Source organism: Xenopus laevis, chromosome 9_10L (genome assembly GCF_017654675.1).
Source record: "Xenopus laevis strain J_2021 chromosome 9_10L, Xenopus_laevis_v10.1, whole genome shotgun sequence".
In the NCBI taxonomy this organism is placed as follows: domain Eukaryota; kingdom Metazoa; phylum Chordata; class Amphibia; order Anura; family Pipidae; genus Xenopus; species Xenopus laevis.
In genome coordinates this window covers 55,707,961-55,730,301 of record NC_054387.1, presented here as the reverse complement: position 1 = coordinate 55,730,301, position 22,341 = coordinate 55,707,961, and the positions used below count along the sequence as shown (strand labels likewise).

The following is a 22,341-nucleotide window of genomic DNA, read 5'->3' as shown; positions in this document are numbered from 1 at the left end:
GGCATACATAAGCCACTATATAGGGGAGATTTCTTTTCGTAAAATCAGTAGATTGGAGTACTCACACTATCACCTTGGAAGCAGTCCTCTTCGGGGCAGCTGGATCCATTTTGCACAGGCAGAATAAACGCCAATATCCAAGGCAGCGCTGCGACTTAGCGCCAAACTTTTAAATTTTCAGCCGTCGCCGAGTGATGACGTCATCGCGCACACTGGAGCGCACCTTGAACCGCAAATGCGGCAACAACATCCAGCCCCGCCGTAATCCGCCTCCAGACAACGCAGTTGCCACACAGGATAGGGGCTTCGGGCAAAGAGAATCTCCCTAAGAACTGTGCCCGGTAATCTTAAGTGTGAGTATAAATTTTCACCTGAAGTACAGAGGGAACAATCTCCTACTGCATCCAGGCTGGGACAGAAGAAAAGACTGAGGAGGAATAGGAAGGGGTGGGCTTTATGGGGTGGTGAAATCAACCATTTCTTCTGTCCAGGCTGGGAAGCAGCAGGAGATACCCATAAGTATAGAATTTCCATGTTGACGGGGGATGGCCAGGAAAAGACTGTGAGAGACAGGTAGTAAGAGCAGAAATACTGCGGGAGCAGACAGGGAGTGAATGGGGAAAGGCTAGGACCCTACAGGGAATTAAAGAATGGGAGCAGACAGGGAATAATTGTGAAAGACCAGGCTGAGAGCAGACAGGAAGTAAATGGGAAAGGAACGTGTTTGTAGGGCAAAAAGAAGGCCCACCACAGAGGGACAGAAGAAAAGTGCAACTTTCCCCCAATTGATGCAGATTATCACAGGGACAGAAAGTTAAAACGTAACATTTACTTTTACTATCTTAAAGACAACAAAATTATTAAAAAAGCCTTATTACCATGGGTATAATATACGTATTAGCAGGTGACGACTAACACTGTTTATAGCACACCGCTTAGAAGATGTTTAAGGCCTTTCAGAAAGATCTACAGTGAGAGAAGCGAAACATGCATCAGTTTTCTTTTATTCATTTTGTTGTTTTGTTTGGGATAATGCTGCACATCACCTGTAACTTTTTGGGCTGCAGTGCAAAAGATTTCTCTCGTTTTGTGAGTGAGAAAGGTTGGGAGCAGACAAGAGACTAAAAGTCGCACACAATGGGCCCCAGTGCATTGGATAGAGACAAAACAAGCTGACAGCACTAACAGCAGTGAGCAGAATTTCTGGCAACTCCTGATAGCGCAAGAGCAAGTAAACATGTTTATGGATTGCAAATCCACTGTACAATAGTAAAGTGGCGATTATTTTCCCTATAATAAAATGAATTCCCTTGCCAGGGTGGCAGATCCCTGCCCAGGACCTGGATCTAGCTTCAAAACATATCCCTCTTTTATATATTCCAATATTTTTATTGAGTTTACAAAACAAAAACAAAGTTGACAATAGCCGACAGTAGCATAGTAAGAGACAGTACAGATTGAGTCTGCAAATATACCAGAAAGTCTCCACGTGTAGGTACATCAAACAGCTCACAAATGTACACATAGCTTATAGATAAATTATAAACATCCACTGTTGGTGAATAAAAAACAAAATACTGACAATCAAATGACCATTAAACTAGTGGACAAGTTCTGAAAATCCTATAAAAACAGTGACAAGTGAACATATCCCTCTTTTACCTCTGGGATTCTTCCCCCATCCAGCCCTGCACACCCCTGCCCCACAGCAACAACCTGGGTGCAGCCCCTCTCCCCAATAACTACAGAGGCTGTGGCTCAGTGAAAATGGGGCCCTTTTTTTAGGCACACCCTAAAAAGTCAGAGTTAAGGAATGTGCTGCCCCCCTAGTGCTGACCCAAAGCCGAGATCCTGTCCCTGGGAGAGTTTGGTTAGAAGCCCCTAGTTCTGGTATCCCCACACCAGCCCCAGAAAGAGAGTTACCTGCACCCCTATAGCTGTCATGGCTGCGTGTTGATCCCAGAGTAAAGTCCCACACGGTGCAAGAGGGCAAGTGGCAGAGTATCAGTCACGTTACTTGGGCCGGGAGCCCGGATCCTGCTGAATCAGCGATTCTCTCCAGGAAGGGGGGGGGGGGGGGGTTTGAGCAGAGGGAACTGCTGTTGTTTTTGTCTATTCTCTTTCTTTTTCCTTCTTTCTGCCCCCCCCTTTGTGCTCATTGGCACAACCCATTAAAGGCTTCCAAACACTTTTTTTCAGTTCAGCTTTTTTTAGATTGTTCCCCAGAAATAAAGATTTTTTTAAATTACTTCCCATTATTTATTTTTTACTGTTTTTCCAAAATCTAAGTTCAAAGTTGAATTTTCCTGCCTCTGGTGTTTGAATTCATGCACAGACTCTGAACTGCTACAATTTTGCAACATTTAGTTGATGCATTACACTTCAATATTAGAAAAACACATAACATACTGTATTTCCAATAGAAAGTAATTGGAAAAAGTTTTTATTTCTGGTGATCTATCTGAAAACAACTAGTTGTGAACAACCCCTTTAAGAGTGTGCCGGCTCCTTCAGTGTGAACAAGGGACTAAGCCCAGATCTACCCCTTACCACTGCCCTCTCTGCCAATAAATGGAGACTGGTGAGGGGGTTATTAGAAGCTCATTGCCCCACGATTCAGCAGTATCTATGGCCAACTTCACAACTACTAGGACCACATGCATCGAAATCACTCGATACCACCTAAACTAGTGCAGCTGACCGCATGGAAGCAGGAGGGTCCACGTACTGCTGCCCTCTTGGGGGGTAGATTTGGCATCTGCTACTACAATTCCAGCATCCTCTTTGCCATCCTCTAAATGAAGCTTAACTGTGCTGCCCCTGCACGATTTCCTATACAAAGGTGCCAGCTCAGTGTATTGCCCCGGTGGAAGGGGTACTTACCAAAACGAGACCATTAATATTCTGCACCAAAGAAGTCAAATAATTATACGTTTCTATCAAAGGTCGAGTTTTCGAGGTTTGTGAGGTTTTTTTATACCTTCAATGAGCTCACAACTCAAATGGTTTCTAATTTAAGAAAAAATTCACATTAGTGTAGTTGGGGTAAAAGCTCAAATACTTTAATTGATCAAGCTTTTGGTGAAAACCAACAAAAAATCATGGAGGCTATTAAAGGGGTTGTTCACCTTCCAAACACTTTTTTCAGATTGTTTCCCAGAAATAAAGTATTTTTTCAATTACTTTCCATTACTTATTTTTAACTGTTTTTTCAAAATCAAGGTTTAAAGCTGAATGTTTGAGTCTGGCAGCTCGGTAATTCAGGTGCAGACTCTAAACCAGGGATCCCCAAACTTTAGAACCGGTGAGCAACATTCAAAAGTAAAAGGAGTTGGGGAGCAACACTAGCATGAAAAATGTTCCTGGGGTGCCATATAAAGGCTGTGGTTGGCCATTTAGTAGCCCCTATGTGGATTGTCAACCTACATCGAAGCTCTGTTTGGCAGCGCACCTGGTTTTTATGCAACCAAAACTTGCCTCCAAGCCTGGAATTCAAAAATAAGCACCTGCTTTGAGGCCACTGGGAGCAACATCCAAGGGATTGGAGAGCGAGCTACTGGTTGGGGATCACTGCTCTAAACTGTTACAATTTTGCAACATTTAGTTGATACATTTCTCAGCAACGTCTCTGGAGTATTAGCAGCTATTGTATCAATTCTAACAGCTGCCTGTAGTGAAACCCAGAGATTCTGCTTAGCAGGGACAAATAAGAAATGTATCAACTAAATGTAGCAATTAGGAACAGTTTACAGGGTCTGCGACCCTGCTCCCCCTCCAGAGCTGCTTTAGAAGGTGAAAATTGGCACTTTATAATTCAATATTAGAAAAACGGTGACACATAGAAAATAGAAAGTAATTGGAAAAAGTCGTTATTATTAATGCAATTGCCCCAGCCAGGAGAATGCGGTTGTGGTGCACATGGGCCCCTAGGAACGCCTGCTACTTCCTCCTATTGCCCTTATCCCTTTCTCTCACTTTCCTTTCTGCATATCCCCAGGCTTAATTGGGGGGGGGACAGACAGCAAGGATAATCAGCAACAGCTGAGAAACATCGCAATGACCACAAAACACCTGATTGCTGGGGGAATATGTAGCACCAACTACAGGTCAGGATTGGGGCACATATACAGTATAAAAGAGAGCCTGTACATTTACCCATAGGCATTATAACATTGGTAGATGCATGGGGAAAAAGCGATTGGGAAGAGTCTCCTCTGCTCAGAAGCAATGCCTTGCTGTATAAGGGAGGGGGGCAAAGACCAATCACAACACAGACAAAGGAACAGAGAGGTTTTATTGTTACTGTACAGCTAATGTATGAAATGTACAAAAAGAACTGTTATTCAGCGCCCCCTGCAGCACACAAAGGGCAACATGCAGTCCGGGAAACACACTGGTAGGAGACAGGCGATACCTCGGTTAGCATCCATATTTGCCCTTTAGCTTTTCAACGAACTCCACATACTGGGCCATGGCATCCTCCTTGCTGGTTCCTAAGGGCAAAGAAAGAAAATGGTTAAATTAAGCAGTCTCATGTCTCAGGCACAAATAACCTCGGACATTATTCCCTGTAGGAACAGCCACTACTATACATTACAAGAATAAATAGGAATGGCCTTTAGGGTCAGGGCACACAGGCAGATTCGGGAAAATCCCGAAAATCTCTCCGAACTGCCTCCCCGTCGGCTAAAATGTAAATCACTGGCGGGATGGCCCTCTGAGCAATTTGTTTTCTTGTCAAGCAACAAAACTTAAAAATAGCAGAGGTTTCTAGCTCTAAAACGGCCCACATATCATTTGAGGGTTTGTACAATTCCACTTACCTTTTTTCTTGTTCCAGGCATCCCACTTGGCTTTGCCTTTGAAGTCCAGCATTCCAGGACGGTCTGCAGGGTGACATAGGGATACAAGGGGTGAGTCTCCAAGGAACAGACACATAAAGCAGCAAAGACAACAAGGCCTCGGAGGGGCTGAATTATACAGCTCTCCATTAGCTGGCCTTAGATAGCAGAAGCGTAACCTCACTCACCTGCCCAGTACAGACCTGCAGATCCCAGTCTGGTGGGCAGGCAAGGTTGGACTGTCAATCTGTGCTAGCTGCACCCTAGGATGGGACTTCCCATCCAGTCTGGGATTTAGAATGCAGGTATTAAGGAAGGGGCACCCCAGAAAATGGCACACAGTGTGGAGCCCATACCTGTATTTACATCCCCGACAGTGGCCTGCTTGTACAGGGCATAAGTCTCCAGCATTTCCTCATCTGCGGGTGTAGATTTTAGCTGCTTCACCTCCTCTGCTGCCTTCTCAAACGCTGCCTGGAAGGGAGGGCAAAAACAGTGAGAGGTGGAGTGTCCAGCAGGGGTCAGTAATGAGACATATGGCATCTCCTTGGTAGAATAGTCATAGGACATAATGCCCTGCCTAGAGAATTTCTAGTGATGGCCGGCATAACTCATAATGCCCACAAATCAATGCGGTACGAGAAATTCACGCTGCAGCACTCAAGTGTTGAAAAGTGTTTATTTGTGCCAAAGATCAGGCTCAAATAAACACTTTTCTACACTGATCGGAGTGCTGCAGCACGAATATCTTGGATTTCACGATCACCCTTGCAGTGGGGTTAGCAGCCTGCACCCGATGCTACAAAGAGAGACTGGTTTAGTAGAGCATTTCCTCTTTTTTCTATTGGTATCACAAATCCATGTGGGGCACTGCGCTTATGAGAAAACTCATGAATATGCAAATCACCTCCAAAGGCATGGGTGTTACACCACAAATGTGCTGAGCTTCAGTATAAGGGAGGGGCACGATTGGCCAATATCTGCCCAGGGCTGCTGCTAAGGTCTAGACCTGCTGTAGTCTGACATGTTTCAGCCAATCAGAGAAAGTCAGTAAAAGGGGGGGAATCTGTCTGTAAGGAAATCACTCCCTACCACCTTCTAGTATCTAATCTATATGCTACTGCAGTGCTGTCCGATTCCCAATAATGAAAACCAATACCCTACACTGCACAGTTCCAACCCACTAGTACCCCTGTAGTATCTACCCCCTACACTGCACAGTACAGAACTCAAGCCCACAGGTCCTCCCATAAGTCTCTATCCCCTGTATATTACTGCAGCGTTCTAGGACACCCAATAATTAGATCCTAACGTCACTTTGATCCTTGAGACTCTCAGCTTGTGCCCATTGCTTAATTAGTATCAAGGGCAGAGCAACATGTCTACCAATATTTCTGTGCCCACCAGCCCATATACCAACGGAGGGCACGTGCCAGGGGGTGCAGCTCAGATCTAAAACACAAACTGACCACATCCTGGTGCCAGGCTCATTACTACACTGCTCCCTAAATGAAATAAAATGAAGGGGCCCCATAAATGAAGGGAAATACAGGCACCAGGCCACGCTAGGATAGTACGAATGCGGAAACCTCACATCTCCATGTGATCTGTGCCTAAAGCTATGCCGAGAAGCAGGCCCGTACTGGCAATCTGTGGGTTCTGGCCAATGCCAGAGGGGCTGCTATAAGGTGCCACAGAAATTCAGTGGGTGGTGGGGGCTGTTTGGGGCTCTGTGTACCTGAAATTCCAGGGCCTATTTAAATTCTCAGTCCAGACCTGCCCAGAAGTTCTCCCCAGTGTGTCAGTTTGCCCCATTCCTACCCCAAGGAGGGAGACAAAGACATGGAGCAGTTAGGGCTCGGTGCATCTAGATAATTGGGGGCGTCATTACGGTGTTGGGTCATCCTGACCGGTACGAAGAGCCATTGGTACCCAATATTTCTAGTACCTGAGACATCCTGGTGCTTTTCGTCTCGTTCTGACCTCTCTGCACTGCCGGTTTGACTTCCAATGAGCACATGGGCAGCGCCGAGCTGAGGTTACTCCCAACAAGCCGTCATCATCATCCAATCAAACAGCTGCGCTACGACACGTGACGTGGGGCAAGAGGCATTGGCGGACAACCCTGTTGGAGGAGGCAGATTGGCCAGGGGCAGAGACAGACATTTCTAATCAACGCAGCTGCCACCCCATGTTGTCACGTGATCATTGGTATATTACAGAGTGCGCGGTAGATGACATTATCTTGACTTAAAACTGTTCACAATACGCTTCAGTGAGGCTCCCAATAAGTTTGCAGTCAGCACCCTAAAGCAAGTCTTGATAAAAAAAAAACCCTCCTGATTTTTTTTCTATCTGCCCTTTGGCCGAGAGCCAGAAAGCTTTGTCTTTGTTAGTAAAATGAATCCTGTATGTGGCCCAATCAGGGCCCAGCTATTGTGACTGCCTACCCCTCCTTTGCCTGGGATTGGTGCGGAGCTATGGGGAGATTTGTGGGTTTCTGAGTGTGTGAGAGGGCACAATGCTCTGTGTGTTCAATAAGCGTCTTCCCTCCAGCACCCAATCTCCTTACACAAAGACACTTTCTCTTGAGTAATGGGAACTGAATCGTAAGACAGGGGCCACACAGACCCAAGGCCAGATAGATTATGAAGCTGGAGGTTCTAGCACCCCGAGCCTTGTAAACCTGCGGTGCCTTACTACGCGTTTTTTCTTTGGGGCACGGGGGCTGAGCACATCCTCACTTTATGATTTTATCACTTTCCCACTGAGGCTAAGAAATTTCTACACCTGCAGAGAATCCACAATCATCTGGCCCTAGACTTATGCATGCAAAAATCAGCTCCTCTGTGACATTACCTTTACACCACACACCAGGAGGGAGTGGGTTGTTTTTTTATCTGCCCACATTTATATGTAGACAGAGAAAAAGATACAATAGTTTTTTAAATATCCTAGGTCACAAGGAGCTGCTGCTGGGAATTGAACCAGGGTCTCCCGCGCAGGTGGCCAACCCCTCCTTCTACAAGTAATAGGTTCTTTGTCATATATATGTCGTATCTGCCTGTTGAAGAACAATGGTATGTGGGCAGCCAATCACAGCTCAGCTTTCACACAGGAGAGGGCAGACAACAGTCATATTCATGTAGTTACTGATTGGCTATTAAACTACAGTGTAAAGTGCTTAGAGCGAAGTGGAACAGCTGGGTAGTGCATGTCAGGCTTTGGGGACATTTTCAGTTAAGCTTAGCATGTCAAGTGATGCTCCTTCCATTTTATAGGAGTCGGACTATGCATGTAGGTACATCTCCAAAACAATACTGCTTAAAAAAAACTTCCATTTCAATGGTTTGTCCTGCTATAGCACAAACAGGGATTGAACAGGACCACTTTCAGGGTGGTTTAATAATGCTGAAGAAGTTCATATGGCTGGTCATGGCAGTTGAGTAACTCAACTGCTGTAACTATAACTTGCTGAAGTAGATTAAGCATGCTGCTAGAGTTTATATGGATGGCCATAGTAATTTGAGGTGGTTTAATGATGCTGCAAGAGATCATAGAAATGGCTGTAGTGTTCTCTCTTAAGTGCTTTATATCTTACTGTGTAAATACATGTATGTATGTGTGTAGATGTACGTGTATGCATGTGTGTATATATATATATATATATATATATATATATATATATATATATATATATATATATATATATATATTTATGTATGTATGTACACAGGCGTATGTAAGTAGGTCTATATAGGTATTGGGCAAAGACACCCCTTCCCCCACGAGAGCACGGGCACATTTTATCAAAAATAAAAACCTATACACAGTCTTCACAAGATAAGAGTCTTGGCTTGTCATAATAATAAAGAAACTGACTCCCGAAAACTTTATAAGCACCCCCCCCTTGTGTTTCCCTTCACAAGAAGACATGCACGTGTTCACTTGAAAAAAAAAAATGGGAGCACTTTATTGGAATAAGATAGGTACCTGTCGTTTAAAATTGCACTTTGAAATTGGTTTCATAATAATATTGGCACTCTTTCTTTGTCTACAAAAAAGCACCATCACTCCTTTTATAGAATCAGAATAACACTGACACCAGCTCCTCACTGTCACTGACACTTGTCCTACACAACAACACTGACACTTTCTCTCTAGAAGAGTATAGGCCCCCCCATCAGGAAGAACATTAGTTTTTAATATATGTATTACAATTTCTTATCCGTGTATTAAGCAATGTGTATAACAATGTGGATATTATATCATCTATATATAATTTGGAAAAGTTAATAAAATTTAAGAAAAGAAATGGCAGTAGTGATTTGGAACGGTTTAATTCCCTTGTAGGCAGGGCCGGATTTCCAACTGCCGCATTCCGAGGCCTCACAGTCCTAGCACTCCCTCGATCACGCATGGCGGCTGATTGCATTCAACCCCCCTCGTGTTTTCACCATATCGACGGGGAACACTGCATTCCCAATGCGGCTGGGCAGCATGCCGCCCCTAGAATTTTGCCATCCTAGGCCCGGTCCTTTGTGGCCTTGCCACAAATCCGGCCTGCTTGTAGGGGGTCATACTGTATGTGTGAACCAAAACCTGAAGAAGGTAGAGGGAACTAGAAATAGCGTGTACTGGAGTGGGGCAGAGCGGATGGAAGAAACTAGCAAAGGAGATAGCAGAGGAGAATTGGAAAGAGGAAGGAGGTGGACAAAGGAAAATATAGGGACGGGGGAAAACATAAGGGAACAGGAGAGTGAGGGAGAGTAAAAGTTGACAGAGAGACCTCAGAGAAGAGCACAGAAAGATGACAAAGGGAAGAGCAGAGGGAATGGGAAATGTATGAAGATGCCGGTGTATTAGGGTTAGTTGGAAAAATAGAAGAATACTGTACATTATGGAAGAGAGAAGCACTTAAAGATAAAATATCCCCCTATTTAACATGAGCTTGTTCAGTTGGATTACGAGGAATAGGTACAGAAAGTATACAGAGAGTATTTGAACTTCCCAGATATTAAAATAAATTTATTTTTTTAACACAAACATACCTGATTCTATAGATATTTTCCCAGATCACTAATGATAACACTGTAATACAAACTCTCCCTTAACTTGTTCCATTGGGATTTATTGCTGGGAAGCTGTTTGGGAGAACGTGTCGCTGCCACAGAGTGTTCCTGCCATGAACAAGATGAGAACCTCAGGTGGCAGTGCCCTGCAGGTTACTAGGGGAACCAAAAAGACTACCTCTGGCTTTAGTATTGCATAGAGCGCAATGGCACTAGTAATCCAGCCCCCCCTCGTCCCTGTATGGGCACAAAAAAGACAAACGTTGGGGGTGAGGAGAGAGGCATGGGGAAGCTGCCTAGTGGCAGCATGGGGGCAGTATTGACCCTGAGCTGCTGGGTAAAAATGGTGAACTTAAAGATTGCTTTTTTTGTGGCTATAATTGCTTTCAACAGGCCCTAATAACTAATGTATGGGGCAATTGCCTTACTGTGGAGAAAATGTTTTGCCTGTGGGATAGTAACTACCCTTAGCAATGAGTCTTTCAAACAAGTGGTTGATGAGCAACATGTTGCCCATGAGCCACTGGTTGCTGATTACTACCATAACGCATATGTCTTCTTTTATTATAATTTAATTGCAGGTTCTCAATGTCAATTTTTTACCTTCAAAGAGGTATAGCTCTAGTGCCCCTTGTTTTTTATTTAAGTGTCAAGCTTTCACTTAATTTTGTATAACACCCACAATTATACTCATAAGGCAGAAGATCGGGAACAAAAAGTCAGAAAGCAGCTTACACAGAACCAGAAGAAGACTGGAGGCGAAAAATACACAACAAGAGCCCAGGATGGAGACAGAGTTGTCAAATACAAAAGTGAGTGTGTACTAAATCTGGTGGTCATTGTAAGATAGGGGTTTTGTAGCAGACAGTATAGTATTAGGGATGCAAGTAACAGTGAGACCATGTGAGAAAGCCCAGCTGGAGGAACATCCACCCACAATGGGGCCTCCATTTGAATATCTCTGAAGGGGCTGAAGCTTCAATAAATAAATATCAAATCACTGGAAGATGTCCAAGACTTAGAAACAGCTTGTTTATAATAATTAAATAATTAAATAATAATTAAATTACTACAGCTCTTCACATGCTATCCATTCATTCAGCACAAGAGCCATCAGTTGTAAATCTTGCCTTCTTGACCTGTGTAAAGACACCTCGAGTAAAGCTGGCCATAGATGCAAAGATTTTTAAAAGATCCGATCATCATCGTGAGACCACGATTATCTCGAAACGATCGTACGATCGTATGAATTGTCCATCAACTAAGAAAACCAATTTGCCAGGAAAACAAAGGGTAGCTTCCTGCTTTGCCCTGCAAACATAGATAGATTGCACTGGGACCGATAAAGATTTTTTAACCTGGCTGATCAATTTCCTGACAGATGTCGGCCGAAAAATCGTAAGATGTACGATCGTTCGAATCCCACTAATTTCACGATGATTTTGAAGGATTTGTCGGACTTCGGTAAAATCGGTCGTTCGACAAGAAAAAATCTTTGCGTCTATGGGGAGCTTAAGGCGGCAGTAAGACCACTGATTACCTTTCAGACTGAGTTTAAGGGATACTGTGAGCCAACTAGTTTGGTTGTTAAATAGTAAACACCCCCGTATTATTCAGTCTGAACTATGCAATCTGATGGTTCTTTGTTATAACTGCCATCTTTGGCCATATGATCAGGCCCTGATTTGTGGAAAGGCCACAAATGTCAGTCGGCCTAGGGGTGCCCACTGGCCCTGGCTGCTGCCTGCACTTCCTGGTCCTCCAGCTCTGTCCACTCACTGGATCAAGCAGGGAAGATGGTCTCTTTTGGGTCCAGCTGTGCCTCCAGTCCTTATTATAACAGTACACACTCAGCGTCGATTCTCCTGCAATGCCGCCCCCCCCCTCACCGGCTTACCTGTTGAGAGGGGAGGCAGGAACACTATTGCGGAGAGCGAAATTGTGCTCTTTCGCAATAGTACAGCCGAATTTCCAGTTTAAAAAACGGAAATTCGGCCCTTAAAGGTGCAGGAACGGCTTTTTGCCGCCCCTGGAATCTCCCCTGTACACACTTACTTTCACACTTATACACACACACGGGCATCGACAAATAGGGGCAAAGGAATTGTACTCAGTGCTGGAATCGGGGCGGGGTGAAATAATTTAGAATACAGGAGTGGCTTACTTTAATAAATGCAGACCGAGTCATAAAAAATTAAAATGAAGATAGTGCCGAGTAGTTAATGGGTAGGAGAGCGAGGCAGCAGCACGTAGGAGAAAGATACGGCAGCAGGAAACTCAGACAGCTTTTGACCCTCCCCACTTCCTTTATCACGGCAGTCCTCTTTAGCTGGAACTTTAGCTGGAATCGAGGATTCGTATGATTTTCGGATCGTGTGTGGCATGTGCCGACATCTTTCGTCCGGCGGAGATCGGTCGTTTGGTCGATCGGTTAGGTTTGATTTTGACCCGACCGATCCCGCCGGAGCCCACGGCACATCATAATCGGATCGTTTGGCCATATGGACGAGCAATCAGATTACACCCGATATAGCCATGTTTTTTAATGGCATATCGGGGAAAGATCCGCTCGTTTGGCGATGTTGCGAAACGAGCGGATCTTTGCATCTAAGGCCACCTTTAGGCATGCAGGACAGACTGAACAGCACTATTTGTTTATTTATGTCACGAATCCATCCCAAAAGATTTGGCCGAACCGAATCCGAATCCTAATTTGCATTTGCAAATTAGGGGTGGGAAGGGGAAAACATTTTTTACTAAAAGTCACACAATTTCCCTCCCCGCCCCTAATTTTCATATGCAAATTAGGATTTGGATTCGGCTCGGCCTGGCAGAAGGGTTTTCCGAATCCTGCTGAAAAAGGCTGAATCCTTGCCGAATCCCGAACCGAATCCTGGATTCGGTGCATCCCTACTTTATAAGGCTACAGAGCTCTCTGGGCACAGGTTTTAGGGGATAAACATATATTTCTTTGTTTTTTACTTTGGTAACCTATGCACAATGGGCATCAAACTGTTTGGAGGACCCCTGACAATCATATTCAGGGTGCTTTTTCTTGGTATGTAATGATTCATGGGTGACATAATGCTGGAAGTTAAAGCTTTGAGGCAATTTTCAGGTATTTCACCAAACTGCCAATTATGGAAAAGCCTTGCGATTAAGTTGTTTGGAGCAGAAAGGCATTGATACCAATTTTAGATTCGTATATATGGTTTTGGGGGGTAAACATATTTCTGTGTTTTTACCCCACAAAAAATTCAGTAAATATGTTGATTTTTCAGTAGACTATTTGTATTAGTAGACTATGGGGCAGATGTATGAAGGGTCGAATATCGAGGGTTAATTAACCATCGATATTCGTCTAGGAACTAAAATCCTTCGACTTCGAATATCGAAGTTGAAGGATTTAGCGCAAATCCTACGATCGAACGATCGAAGGATTATTCGTTCGATCAAACGATTAAATCCTTCGAATCGAACGATTCGAAGGATTTTAATCCAACGATCGAAGGAATATCCTTCGATCAAAAAAACATGGGCAAGCCTATGGGGACCTTCCCCATAGGCTAACATTGAGTTCGGTAGCTTTCAGCTGCCGAACTAGGGGGTCGAAGTTTTTTTTAAAGAGACAGTACTTCGACTATCGAATGGTCGAATAGTCGAACGATTTTTAGTTCGAATCGTTCGATTTGTAGTCGAAGTCGTAGTCGAAGGTCGAAGTAGCCCATTCGATGGTCAAAGTAGCCCAAAAAACACTTCGAAATTCGAAGTTTTTTTAATTCGAATCCTTCACTCGAGCTTCATGAATCGGCCCCTATGTGTATGTGCTAACTCCATTTTGGGGCCTGTAAATGCCAGATACTTTGGTAATCCTATGCACAATGGGCATCAAACTGTTCAGTGGACCCCTGGCAATCATATTCAGGGTGATTTTTTTTTGGTACCTAATACAGTGTGGGAAATGAGGAGCAGCAAAATAAAACCTTTGAAGTGATTTTTCTGAATTTTAATACATTTTTATAAAAAACGCTATGTTCAGACAAGCTTTGATGTTTGGTAGATAGGAGTAGAGAGACATAGTAACCCACTTTGGAATCAGCAGAAAATATATGGTTGTCTGGGGTAAACCTACTGTTTCAGGATTTTTTGGCCTTGGAATCTAAAGTATGCCGATTTCTGCCTTAGTGCTTTCAAAATTCCGTAATATACTGCTGGGAGTTTCGGCTATACATAAGTCCTAAATCTCCCTACAACTATACGTATCTGGTATTGTAGGTCTGGACTGAGAGTCAAAATAGGTCCTGGCATTTCAGGTACACAGACGCCCAATCAGCCCACACAGAGGCCCAAACAGCCCCCACCAGCCCACTAAATACTGACTTTCTATGGCACCTTACAGTAGCCACTCTGGCATTTGCCAGAACCCACAGATTGTCAGTCCGGGCCTGTGGTATTGGCATGTTCATTTTTCCAAATCAGTTTTATTTTCATGTGTAAAATGAAATATTTTTCTGGTATAAATCCATATATTATGAAAAATAGCAATTTTTTTTTTTAGAATTTAGCGCTATAAATCTTTTTGCAGAGGTGGAAATACATTTCCAGATTTGGAAAGCTCAGGTTCTCCTGATAAAAACAATGTATAGTTTTCCTAGGTAAAATAAAGGAAAACATTGGCCTTCCCCTCCAGAGACTATCAATTCTCCAGTCCATAATGAACACTACTGCGAGGCTCATACACCTCAGCAACCGCTTCTCCTCTGCCTCGCCATTCTGTCAATCCCTGTACTGGCTTCCGTTACCTTTCAGAATCAAATTCAAATTAATGACCCTGACATTCAAAGCACTTCATAACTCTGCCCACCCTACATCTCTGAACTCATCTCTATATACTCACCCAACCGCTTACTACGCTCCTCTACTAACTTGCTACTCAACTCTCCTTTCATTACCTCCTCACATGCTCGCATTCAAGACTTTGCAAGGGCTGCACCCCTCTTCAGGAACACTCTCCCACGGTCTGTCTTTCTCCCAACCTTTCTGCTTTCAAGAAATCTCTTAAAATGCACTTCTTTCAAGAAGCCTACCCTCACTCTGCTTAAAGGAAAACTATACCCCCTCAACAATGTAGGTCTCTATAAAAAGATATCGCATAAAACAGCTCATATGTAAAGCCCTGCTTCATGTAAATAAACAATTTTCCTAATAATTTATTTTTCTAGTAGTATGTGCCATTGGGTAATCCTAAATAGAAAACTGGCATTTTAAAAAATAAGGGCCGCCCCCTGGGATCATATGATTCACTGTGCAAACAAACATACCATACATGTTAGGTCACATGAGAGTTGTGTCTTTTGCTTCCACACTTCTTCCTGTTACAGTTAGAGTTGTAGTATTTCTGGTCAGGTGATCTCTGAGGCAGCACACAGACCATCACAAAATGGTGGCTCAAGGCAAGAGATGTAAAAGGGCAATATTTACTTAAATATATATACCAGTTTGGTAAGATTCTTTAATATGCCACTTAATATGATATAAACTATCTGTTACTTAAGTGTTCATTTTGGGGGTATAGTTTTCCTTTAACTACCAAACGCAACACGACATACAGTACCACATTTCTCACCCACTTAATTCGATCTTGCTCACTCCCACACCTTGTGTATTACTCCCTTCCCTTTAGAGTGTACGCTCTTTTGCAAAGGGCCTTCCTCTCCTTTTGAACCTTATTTATTGTGATGTATGTAGCTCCATATGTGCTATGTATATAATTCATGTGATTTAGTTGTATAATCACATTTACATTTACAGTGCACAATATGTTGGCGCTATACAAATACATGTTAATAATAATAAAAACACAAAATGTTTCAAAAACCTTTGGCACTGAGTGCAAATGAACTGTGAAATTCTGCTGGCACCTAAAGGGTTAAATTTCCCTTGCGCCAATCCCCATTTCTACAGTTCCGATGATGAAAATTTGTACGAATAAAAGGGAGGGGACGACAAACGTCAGCGGGACTGGGGGGTCCCCACTATGTAAATCCGGCCCAGAGTAACAAGCTGAGTCGCCCTGTAGAACTCTGGGCTAGTGATATGCGGGTCAGGGTTTTCCTGACCTGCACCCGACCCTAACCCGCCCTGCTGCAACCCGCACGCACCATCGCTTCCGGGGTCCTTTTATAGACCCGTGCCGCCCTGCCAATGACATCACAAAAGGGGCGTGGCGAGCAGACGCAGACTATAAAACCAGAACCCTTAAGTCAGCTGCCGGCATTTGAAGGTGGTGGGCTGGAAGAGCAGGAGAAGAACTCAACCCGCACCCGCGAGGACCTATGGGTATCGGGTCGGCCCGTACATCACTACTCTGGTCGCTTTGTACTTGGCACGCTGCACCTTCTCACTCATACAGTTGCATAAATAATAATTCTGTTACATTGTATCTTTAGCAGAAACTGGGTTACACTGTATCTATAGCACCTGTAGTTCCTGGTCTGTATCTGGGTTACACTATGTATCTATAGCCCTAACTAAAAAAAAACAAACAAAAAACCAAACAAACTGGGATATATTGTATCTATAGCATAGCACCAACTGGGTTACACTGTATCTCAAAGCTTCACCGCTCATCCTCGGTTTGCTGCGCATGCGGCCCTTTGGAACGCACAAATAACTTGGCTCTGAGCCGCAGACCTTCGGCATTCTCCGTTCTCAAGTCGTTAAGCCCGCCCACCCCCAATAGTAGCTCAGTAAGCTCAGAAGGGTTGTCCCTTTCTGCGATCCGTACTTCAATGAGGCGAAGACGCTGTATTATAAACCCATTCATGCAGTAATTTGAAATGCTTCATATTAAGCGTGAATAAGCCAGTGAGAACTGTGTGATTACCGCAAGTGAGTACCTAAGTAGGTGGTTAGTATTGCGGTGAGCAACTGAGCCCCCGAGCTACTTTGTGAACATCTCAGTGACCGTAAAGTACGAGTGAATGAGTGAATATCCCAGTGACTACTAAGTTGGGGGGGGGGGGTAAGTGTGAGTATCCCCATAAGTACCTGGGGGGGGGGGAGGAAGTGTGACAGTATCCTGGTTAGCTCACTACCTGGGGGAGTATTGCAGACAGTGAGTTATTTGAGGGCACATCAGTGGGCCTGGAAACAGCTTCATGTTTGCCGAGATGAGAGTAATTTTGGGATGAGGTATATGCTCCTAGGGGGTGGGTTATGCAGGGGCGCCCAGGAGGTATAGGGGGGGTTCATGAGGCCATAATTCATATACAATTTCAATAATTATTGGTAAAACAGGCCAACTTCTAGACATTTTGGGGGCCTGAAAAATAATTTGCTGTGGGGCCCAGTAATATCTAGTTACACCACTGGCTGGTGGTGGTTCATGACTACGTGTCTGATTGCAGGTTTCCCATGATGTCCCAGGGTGTGACTGTCACGGTGCGTTTGGTTCGGTCTTTTGAGCATCGGAACTTCCGGCCGGTGGTTTACCATGGAGTGAATCTGGATCAGAAGGTGCAGGAATTCATAATGCAGATAAATGATGGTATATGGCTCCTCCTACTTTGCATCTTGGGGGTGGGGGAACGGGTGGGCTGGATTGGATGCAGTAATTACTATCCCTGCAGAGCCTTAGTTTTATGGGCAAAGTATGGCAGGTGCCCCATTGGTGATACAGAGCAGGAACTTCAGGGGCAAGTCCCACAAAAACAGGGGCACCCCGTTATATCCAGGTGTCTTGTGGGACCCACTAACTTAAGTGCAGGAACTGATGTCAAAATGCTCACAGTTGCAGTGTGGAAATGAGGCTGAATGAGTGTGAGCAGAATGCATCAGTCACTCACAAGATTGAGAATTCTGAGACGTGACTTTTACAGTTAAGGGGGGAACTAAACCATTTCCAAGTCCTGCTTGTATTGACTCCAGTGAACTGGTTGGTCTGAGGTTGCTATCCTTAAGGTGGCCATACACAGGCCAATATAAGCTGTCGTCAGATTGTGGGCAGCATTATCTGCCTGATGTTGCCCACCTCAATCACCCATCTTTGTATGTATGGCGGCCAGCTTTATATCCATATTACAGCCCCCCCACAGGGTTAATGCTTGCTCAGTACCATGTTCAACCGTTCATTGTGTTTTCACTGTGGCCCCTATGGGCCATGCAACTGCTTAATTTTGGGTGAAAATGCGACTGTTTGCATGGGAACCAGTGTGAAAAGGAAACAACTGATTTTAAGACCCAGTTGAGCCCATTTACAACAGCTCCGCAATTTGATGGGGGGTGGGCGGGGGATAGGATGGATTAAACCCTCTAATCTTGTTCTTTCCTTCACTCCCACTAGAATTCCAGGTCATCTCATTTGGCACACTAATGTGCCTTCCCTTTACTTTACAGATATTCCTCAGAGAGCCAGTCTACCACAGCCATTTAAGAAGCACTCATACGGTAAGTACTCAGCGTTCTATCAGCATACACTGGGCCTTGTACCCTTTAAGCCAAGGGCTACTAGTGGGCACCAGTTACATGCATCCTGGGAATAACCGGGAGAACACATGGGGCAGCACCACCCGCCCCCTTATATTAACCATGTGGCCCTTTCATGCCTCCTGATGCTTCACATGGTACTTACCCTTTAACTCCCCTGTGCCGCACTCCCCTGTGCTTGAATACCCCACCCCATCCACAGGTACTGTTTCCTGACCACAGATCTTTCTTTATTTGTGCAGATACCCTGAAGGTTATTCACCAGCCCCATGGGGCCAAGGTATGTGTCTTGCTCAGCAATGGATGTAAGTGAATGTGGGGCAATACTTGGGCTATGGCAGGAAAAACAGTAAGACATGTTCCCCACTTGCTCATGAGTCACAAGGAACAATGGCAAAGGGGATGTTGGCATGGAAATTTGAGTACAAGCAACCCCCCCCACACACACACAACTAGGGAAAAGTGCATGTCTTTGGGGCAGGCAATGACAAAGGGTCAGTGGGAGGGGCATTTGGAGATTAATAGCGGTTTACAGTCACCCCCTTACTATTTATCTTTATATTAATTTGAGTGATTGAATCCATGTCATTGTAACAACAGCTTATACTTGTACTCACCCTCCCACAGACTAATGAACTGGTGGTGGGACTGGAGGATGACGAGAGACTGATCCTGGCACCAGATCGCACTCTGAGAGATGCTGGTGTGGGTAAGTTACATGGCACGTTCTGTCGGGGTGCAATGGGACAGATCAGCTGCTGATATTTGTTTTGTCTGACAGTTTCTATATATTTATCTTTACTGCCCTCCCCATAGATATAAGGGGTAATATCCCCAATGCCCATACATAAATGGGAAGTATTCCACCGTCTTACATTTTCTCAAATTATTAACAAGGGATGGGGAGGCGCTCAAGCTAAATGGGGAGGAGCTCAAGCAGGAAGTACAACTAAATGGGGAGGTGCTGAAGTGGGAGTAAGGATGGGCAGGAGTTGAAGCAGGAAGTACAACTAAATGGGGAGGAGCTAATGTAAGCAAGGGTAGCAGCTAAGGTAGGAAACACAAATGAAATGGGTAAGCTGAGAAAGCAGTTCAAACAAATGGGTAGTAGCAAATTACAGGGTTAATGGATGCAGACTGGCAATGGTGGACTGGGATAATATACAACTCCCTGTATTTCAGAGCTTCTCACTCCTAATGGGGAAGCCCTCCAGTTATTCTTTGTTCTGAAATAAGTGGGTGCCTTAACTTTACAACATGGCAATAGGGGCCAAAGCCATTTAAATATTGCAGGAATCCAAAAGTAAAATGATAGAGGTAACAGTTACTCTTTAACCTGCTTCGCCCCAATGCTGGGGTAGAATGTTTGAGAGTAAACTGTTAGTGAGAAACATTGTCAGAACCAGCTCACTCACTCATTACATAGAGACATTGAAATATTTATTCCCCAAATCATCAGCCTATAACCCCCCCACACAGACACACACCAATGCGACCACCATAAGTGCTCATTTAATAGCATAATTGCACACATACCTATGAATAGATGCTTCTGTTTTCTAACTTGTAGCTGACTGCTCAAAGTTAATTTCTTATTGGTTGCTATGGTAATATGTACAGTATAGCCCCATGTCTTTAAATTAGCCTCCTCATTTGTATGAGGCGGTAGATACCTGTATTTTAGGGGTTTGGTCACCAGGTGGCACTGTGTCTCTATGGGAGAAATATAATGGCATCTTGAGCCTCTGCACTGAACTGTAGGTCTGTATACCAGATTGATTAGGGCCCTTATCAGGTATCCTGATTGTATATACATGTATAAATTTGCATGTGCTTGTTTATATAGGGTATTGAGCTGCAGTAACACGTTCTGCTAGAAAACCAATAGCCAGGGCTTGATTCTGGGAGTGGCAGGTTGGTACTTTGGGCCTTGGGGGCTGAGGTACATTCTTTGTGCCTGAGTTGCCTCAATTCCGTTGGCAGGGGAATGATCATTAATAAGGAGGCAAAGTGTTGGGGGCAGGTAGATCATACAGATGGTAGAATTAATAGGAGGGAGCTGTACCACCTACACCAGTATTTCCTTTTTTCCTCTTTTTTTTTTTTTTCTTTAAGTTACAAGACCCCAGGGGGCTAAGTTGGATAAGGAGTCAAGCAGCTGCAACATCTCATGTTCTTAAAGAAACAGTATAGGAGGCTGTGGCCCTTATCTGAGGCAGGAAAACAATGACATAAGTCAATGTTCAACCTGAAGCTCCAGAGGGCTGTTGAAGTAGAACCTGCAGTTCTTTCTTTAGCTGTCAGGGGCTGATGGGAGATGCTGGGGACCCCTTGGTGGAAATAATTGTGGTCTTTGATCCATATGTGCTGTTCATCCTTTACACTTGTTATTCTCCCCAGAGAGCCCATAGTCTGCAAAACATCTACAGCAAATGATCCATAAGAATTCTGGAAAATGTAGTGAGCATTGCTGTGACCTGACAACCCCCCCCCCCCAAAAAAAAAGAGGTTTTGCAGCAGTACAAATAAATCCATACCCAGTCGTGTCCTGATGTGGTCCCAGCTCTCATTATTATGTGCCTAGGGGTGTAGGGGGTTAAGGGACCCAGCCATTCCTCTGCCCAGTGTCCTTATGTGCAGCGCTGCCCCGAATTAATCAGGCTGCTGGCACAGGTGTAAGAGAGGCACTGACCCGCTGGGGCGACTGCTCAGAACCTGCTGTACGGGGCTTAGCCACTGCCTCCCAGGTGGATAATTAGCGCTGTTTGAAGGGACCAATTTGTGTCTGACTTTGCATATTCTCTCCGCTCCATGAATTAATCATCAGCAGGTTTTGCAACCACAGAGACTTGGTACTGATCCTTTTGTGCATGAAGGGGGGGGTGGCACTGCTGCACGAGCAGCGTGCCATAGGGTAACACTGGTGCTTACTGCCACCTATACTATACCTCCCACCTCCTTTTTGCCCTGTGCCAAACTGTATTACCCGTCTCTGACTGGAAAGGGTGTAGAAATCTGCACTGACCGTATCAGCATGGTGTGCTGTTAATTACCCCACTCAGCTTTTATTGCCCCGAGGCATAGTTACCCCATTACATGTCTAATAACTGCATTTGAAAGGCTTCTGTGAGCAATTTCAGTGCTAGAAACTTTGCCGACTTGATGTTTGCACTCTCACAAGTCTAACAGGTCTGTGACAGCCCTGGGGAATCCCCTGGAGTCTCTGTCATTTGAGGGTGGTGGAATTAGTTTTTCTTTGATTTGACCTGAGCATCTGGACTGTGTCATTAGCATTCCTGGTTCCTTGGGGTTGGGATGGGGTAATTCTAATAAAGAATGACTCACCACTTTATTATATTCCCTGACTCTTATTTTTTCCCAACCCACAGCCCATGAAACAGAGCTGGCCTTCTTCTGCCACAAGGACTATCAGATCTACAAGGCAAATCCAGTTTCCAAGTGGTGACACGAGCCTCCATCAGCTAGGGACACCTCACTCAAACGTGCCTGAGCTGCCAAGCATGGTGGGCTGCCACGCTACAGTTTATATTTACACCCCCCCTCCCCGGATCCAAGTCTTCAAAAAACGTAGCTTAAAATTTAACGCTTTCCCCATTGAACAAACAGTTAAAACTTTCCCCCACCACTGAGACTGGGTGAAACAGCAGCAGTGAGTGTGTTGGCATTTATTTAATCAGATCTGCCCACCCCTCACTTTTTTCATAAGGTTATTGACTAATAGAGCGCATGGATTGTATTGATTATAGAAGTGCTGAGACATCAGGAAACCAGGAATGAATCCCTGTGTTCAGCCCAAAGTCCAGAATTCATATGTGAAGCAGTGGGACCTCTTTAAAGTGCAATTATGAACCTCCACATTCGACTCCAGTAACTGGAGCTTGCAAATTATTGTAATTAAAGGGCAACTCTCATGAAATCCA

The 22,341-nt window shown here is 44.5% G+C and overlaps 4 protein-coding genes across 10 annotated transcripts in view; 1 reads left to right on the top strand and 3 right to left on the bottom strand.

Annotated features, from left to right (window-relative positions):
• Positions 1-865, bottom strand: part of LOC121397925 (lamina-associated polypeptide 2-like) — a 5,315-nt gene extending 4,450 nt beyond the window's left edge. For both annotated transcript variants that reach the window (XM_041576192.1, XM_041576193.1), the window contains exon 1: positions 66-865. Coding sequence is in view for 1 of the 2 variants with exons in the window: in XM_041576193.1 (XP_041432127.1) it covers positions 66-109 (44 nt within the window). In the remaining variant the exon portion in view is untranslated. The remainder of the gene's footprint in view (positions 1-65) is intronic.
• tmem37.L (transmembrane protein 37 L homeolog) overlaps positions 1-3,184 on the bottom strand; it is a 10,474-nt gene extending 7,290 nt beyond the window's left edge. For 2 of the 3 annotated variants that reach the window (XM_041576195.1, XM_018235594.2), the window contains exon 1: positions 1,924-3,183. Coding sequence is in view for 2 of the 3 variants with exons in the window: in XM_018235594.2 (XP_018091083.1) it covers positions 1,924-1,944 (21 nt within the window). In the remaining variant the exon portion in view is untranslated. Of the gene's footprint in view, positions 1-878; positions 967-1,923 lie in introns of all 3 variants that reach the window. The other variant, XM_041576194.1, reaches the window with a different exon arrangement.
• c2orf76.L (chromosome 2 open reading frame 76 L homeolog) lies at positions 339-22,341 on the top strand. Of its 3 annotated transcripts, none has more exons than XM_041575652.1 (7): positions 339-353; positions 10,611-10,725; positions 17,323-17,462; positions 18,311-18,361; positions 18,643-18,680; positions 19,028-19,109; positions 21,790-22,337. In XM_041575652.1, the coding sequence occupies exons 3-7, from the start codon at positions 17,330-17,332 to the stop codon at positions 21,864-21,866; spliced, it is 381 nt and encodes a 126-aa protein (XP_041431586.1). In that variant the 5' UTR covers positions 339-353; positions 10,611-10,725; positions 17,323-17,329; the 3' UTR covers positions 21,867-22,337. The 3 variants fall into 3 exon arrangements, with proteins under 3 accessions (XP_041431586.1, XP_041431585.1, NP_001086381.1); XM_041575651.1 differs by lacking the exon at positions 339-353 and adding an exon at positions 4,852-4,913; NM_001092912.1 differs by lacking the exons at positions 339-353; positions 10,611-10,725 and adding an exon at positions 16,719-16,804 and having other exon boundaries at positions 21,790-22,341.
• Positions 4,276-6,946, bottom strand: dbi.L (diazepam binding inhibitor (GABA receptor modulator, acyl-CoA binding protein) L homeolog). 2 transcript variants are annotated; one of them, XM_018233870.2, is made up of 4 exons: positions 6,790-6,946; positions 5,198-5,315; positions 4,824-4,886; positions 4,276-4,493 (listed from the first exon to the last, which is right to left on the bottom strand). In XM_018233870.2, exons 1-4 carry the CDS (start codon positions 6,859-6,861, stop codon positions 4,420-4,422), a joined length of 327 nt encoding a protein of 108 aa, XP_018089359.1. In that variant the 5' UTR covers positions 6,862-6,946; the 3' UTR covers positions 4,276-4,419. The 2 variants fall into 2 exon arrangements, with proteins under 2 accessions (XP_018089359.1, NP_001090580.1); NM_001097111.1 differs by lacking the exon at positions 6,790-6,946 and having other exon boundaries at positions 5,198-5,649.

Bases quoted from the DNA above. Each gene is read 5' to 3' on its own strand.
- c2orf76.L (NM_001092912.1), top strand. From the start codon at position 17,330: ATGATGTCCCAGGGTGTGACTGTCACGGTGCGTTTGGTTCGGTCTTTT. The intron at 17,463-18,310 runs GTATATGGCTCC...TTTACTTTACAG, and splicing joins CATAATGCAGATAAATGATG to ATATTCCTCAGAGAGCCAGT. The intron at 19,110-21,789 runs GTAAGTTACATG...CCCAACCCACAG, and splicing joins TCTGAGAGATGCTGGTGTGG to CCCATGAAACAGAGCTGGCC.
- dbi.L (NM_001097111.1), bottom strand. From the start codon at position 5,411: ATGTCCTATGACTATTCTACCAAGGAGATGCCATATGTCTCATTACTG. The intron at 4,887-5,197 runs GTATGGGCTCCA...GTCACCCTGCAG, and splicing joins TGTCGGGGATGTAAATACAG to ACCGTCCTGGAATGCTGGAC. The intron at 4,494-4,823 runs GTAAGTGGAATT...CTTTGCCCTTAG, and splicing joins TGCCTGGAACAAGAAAAAAG to GAACCAGCAAGGAGGATGCC.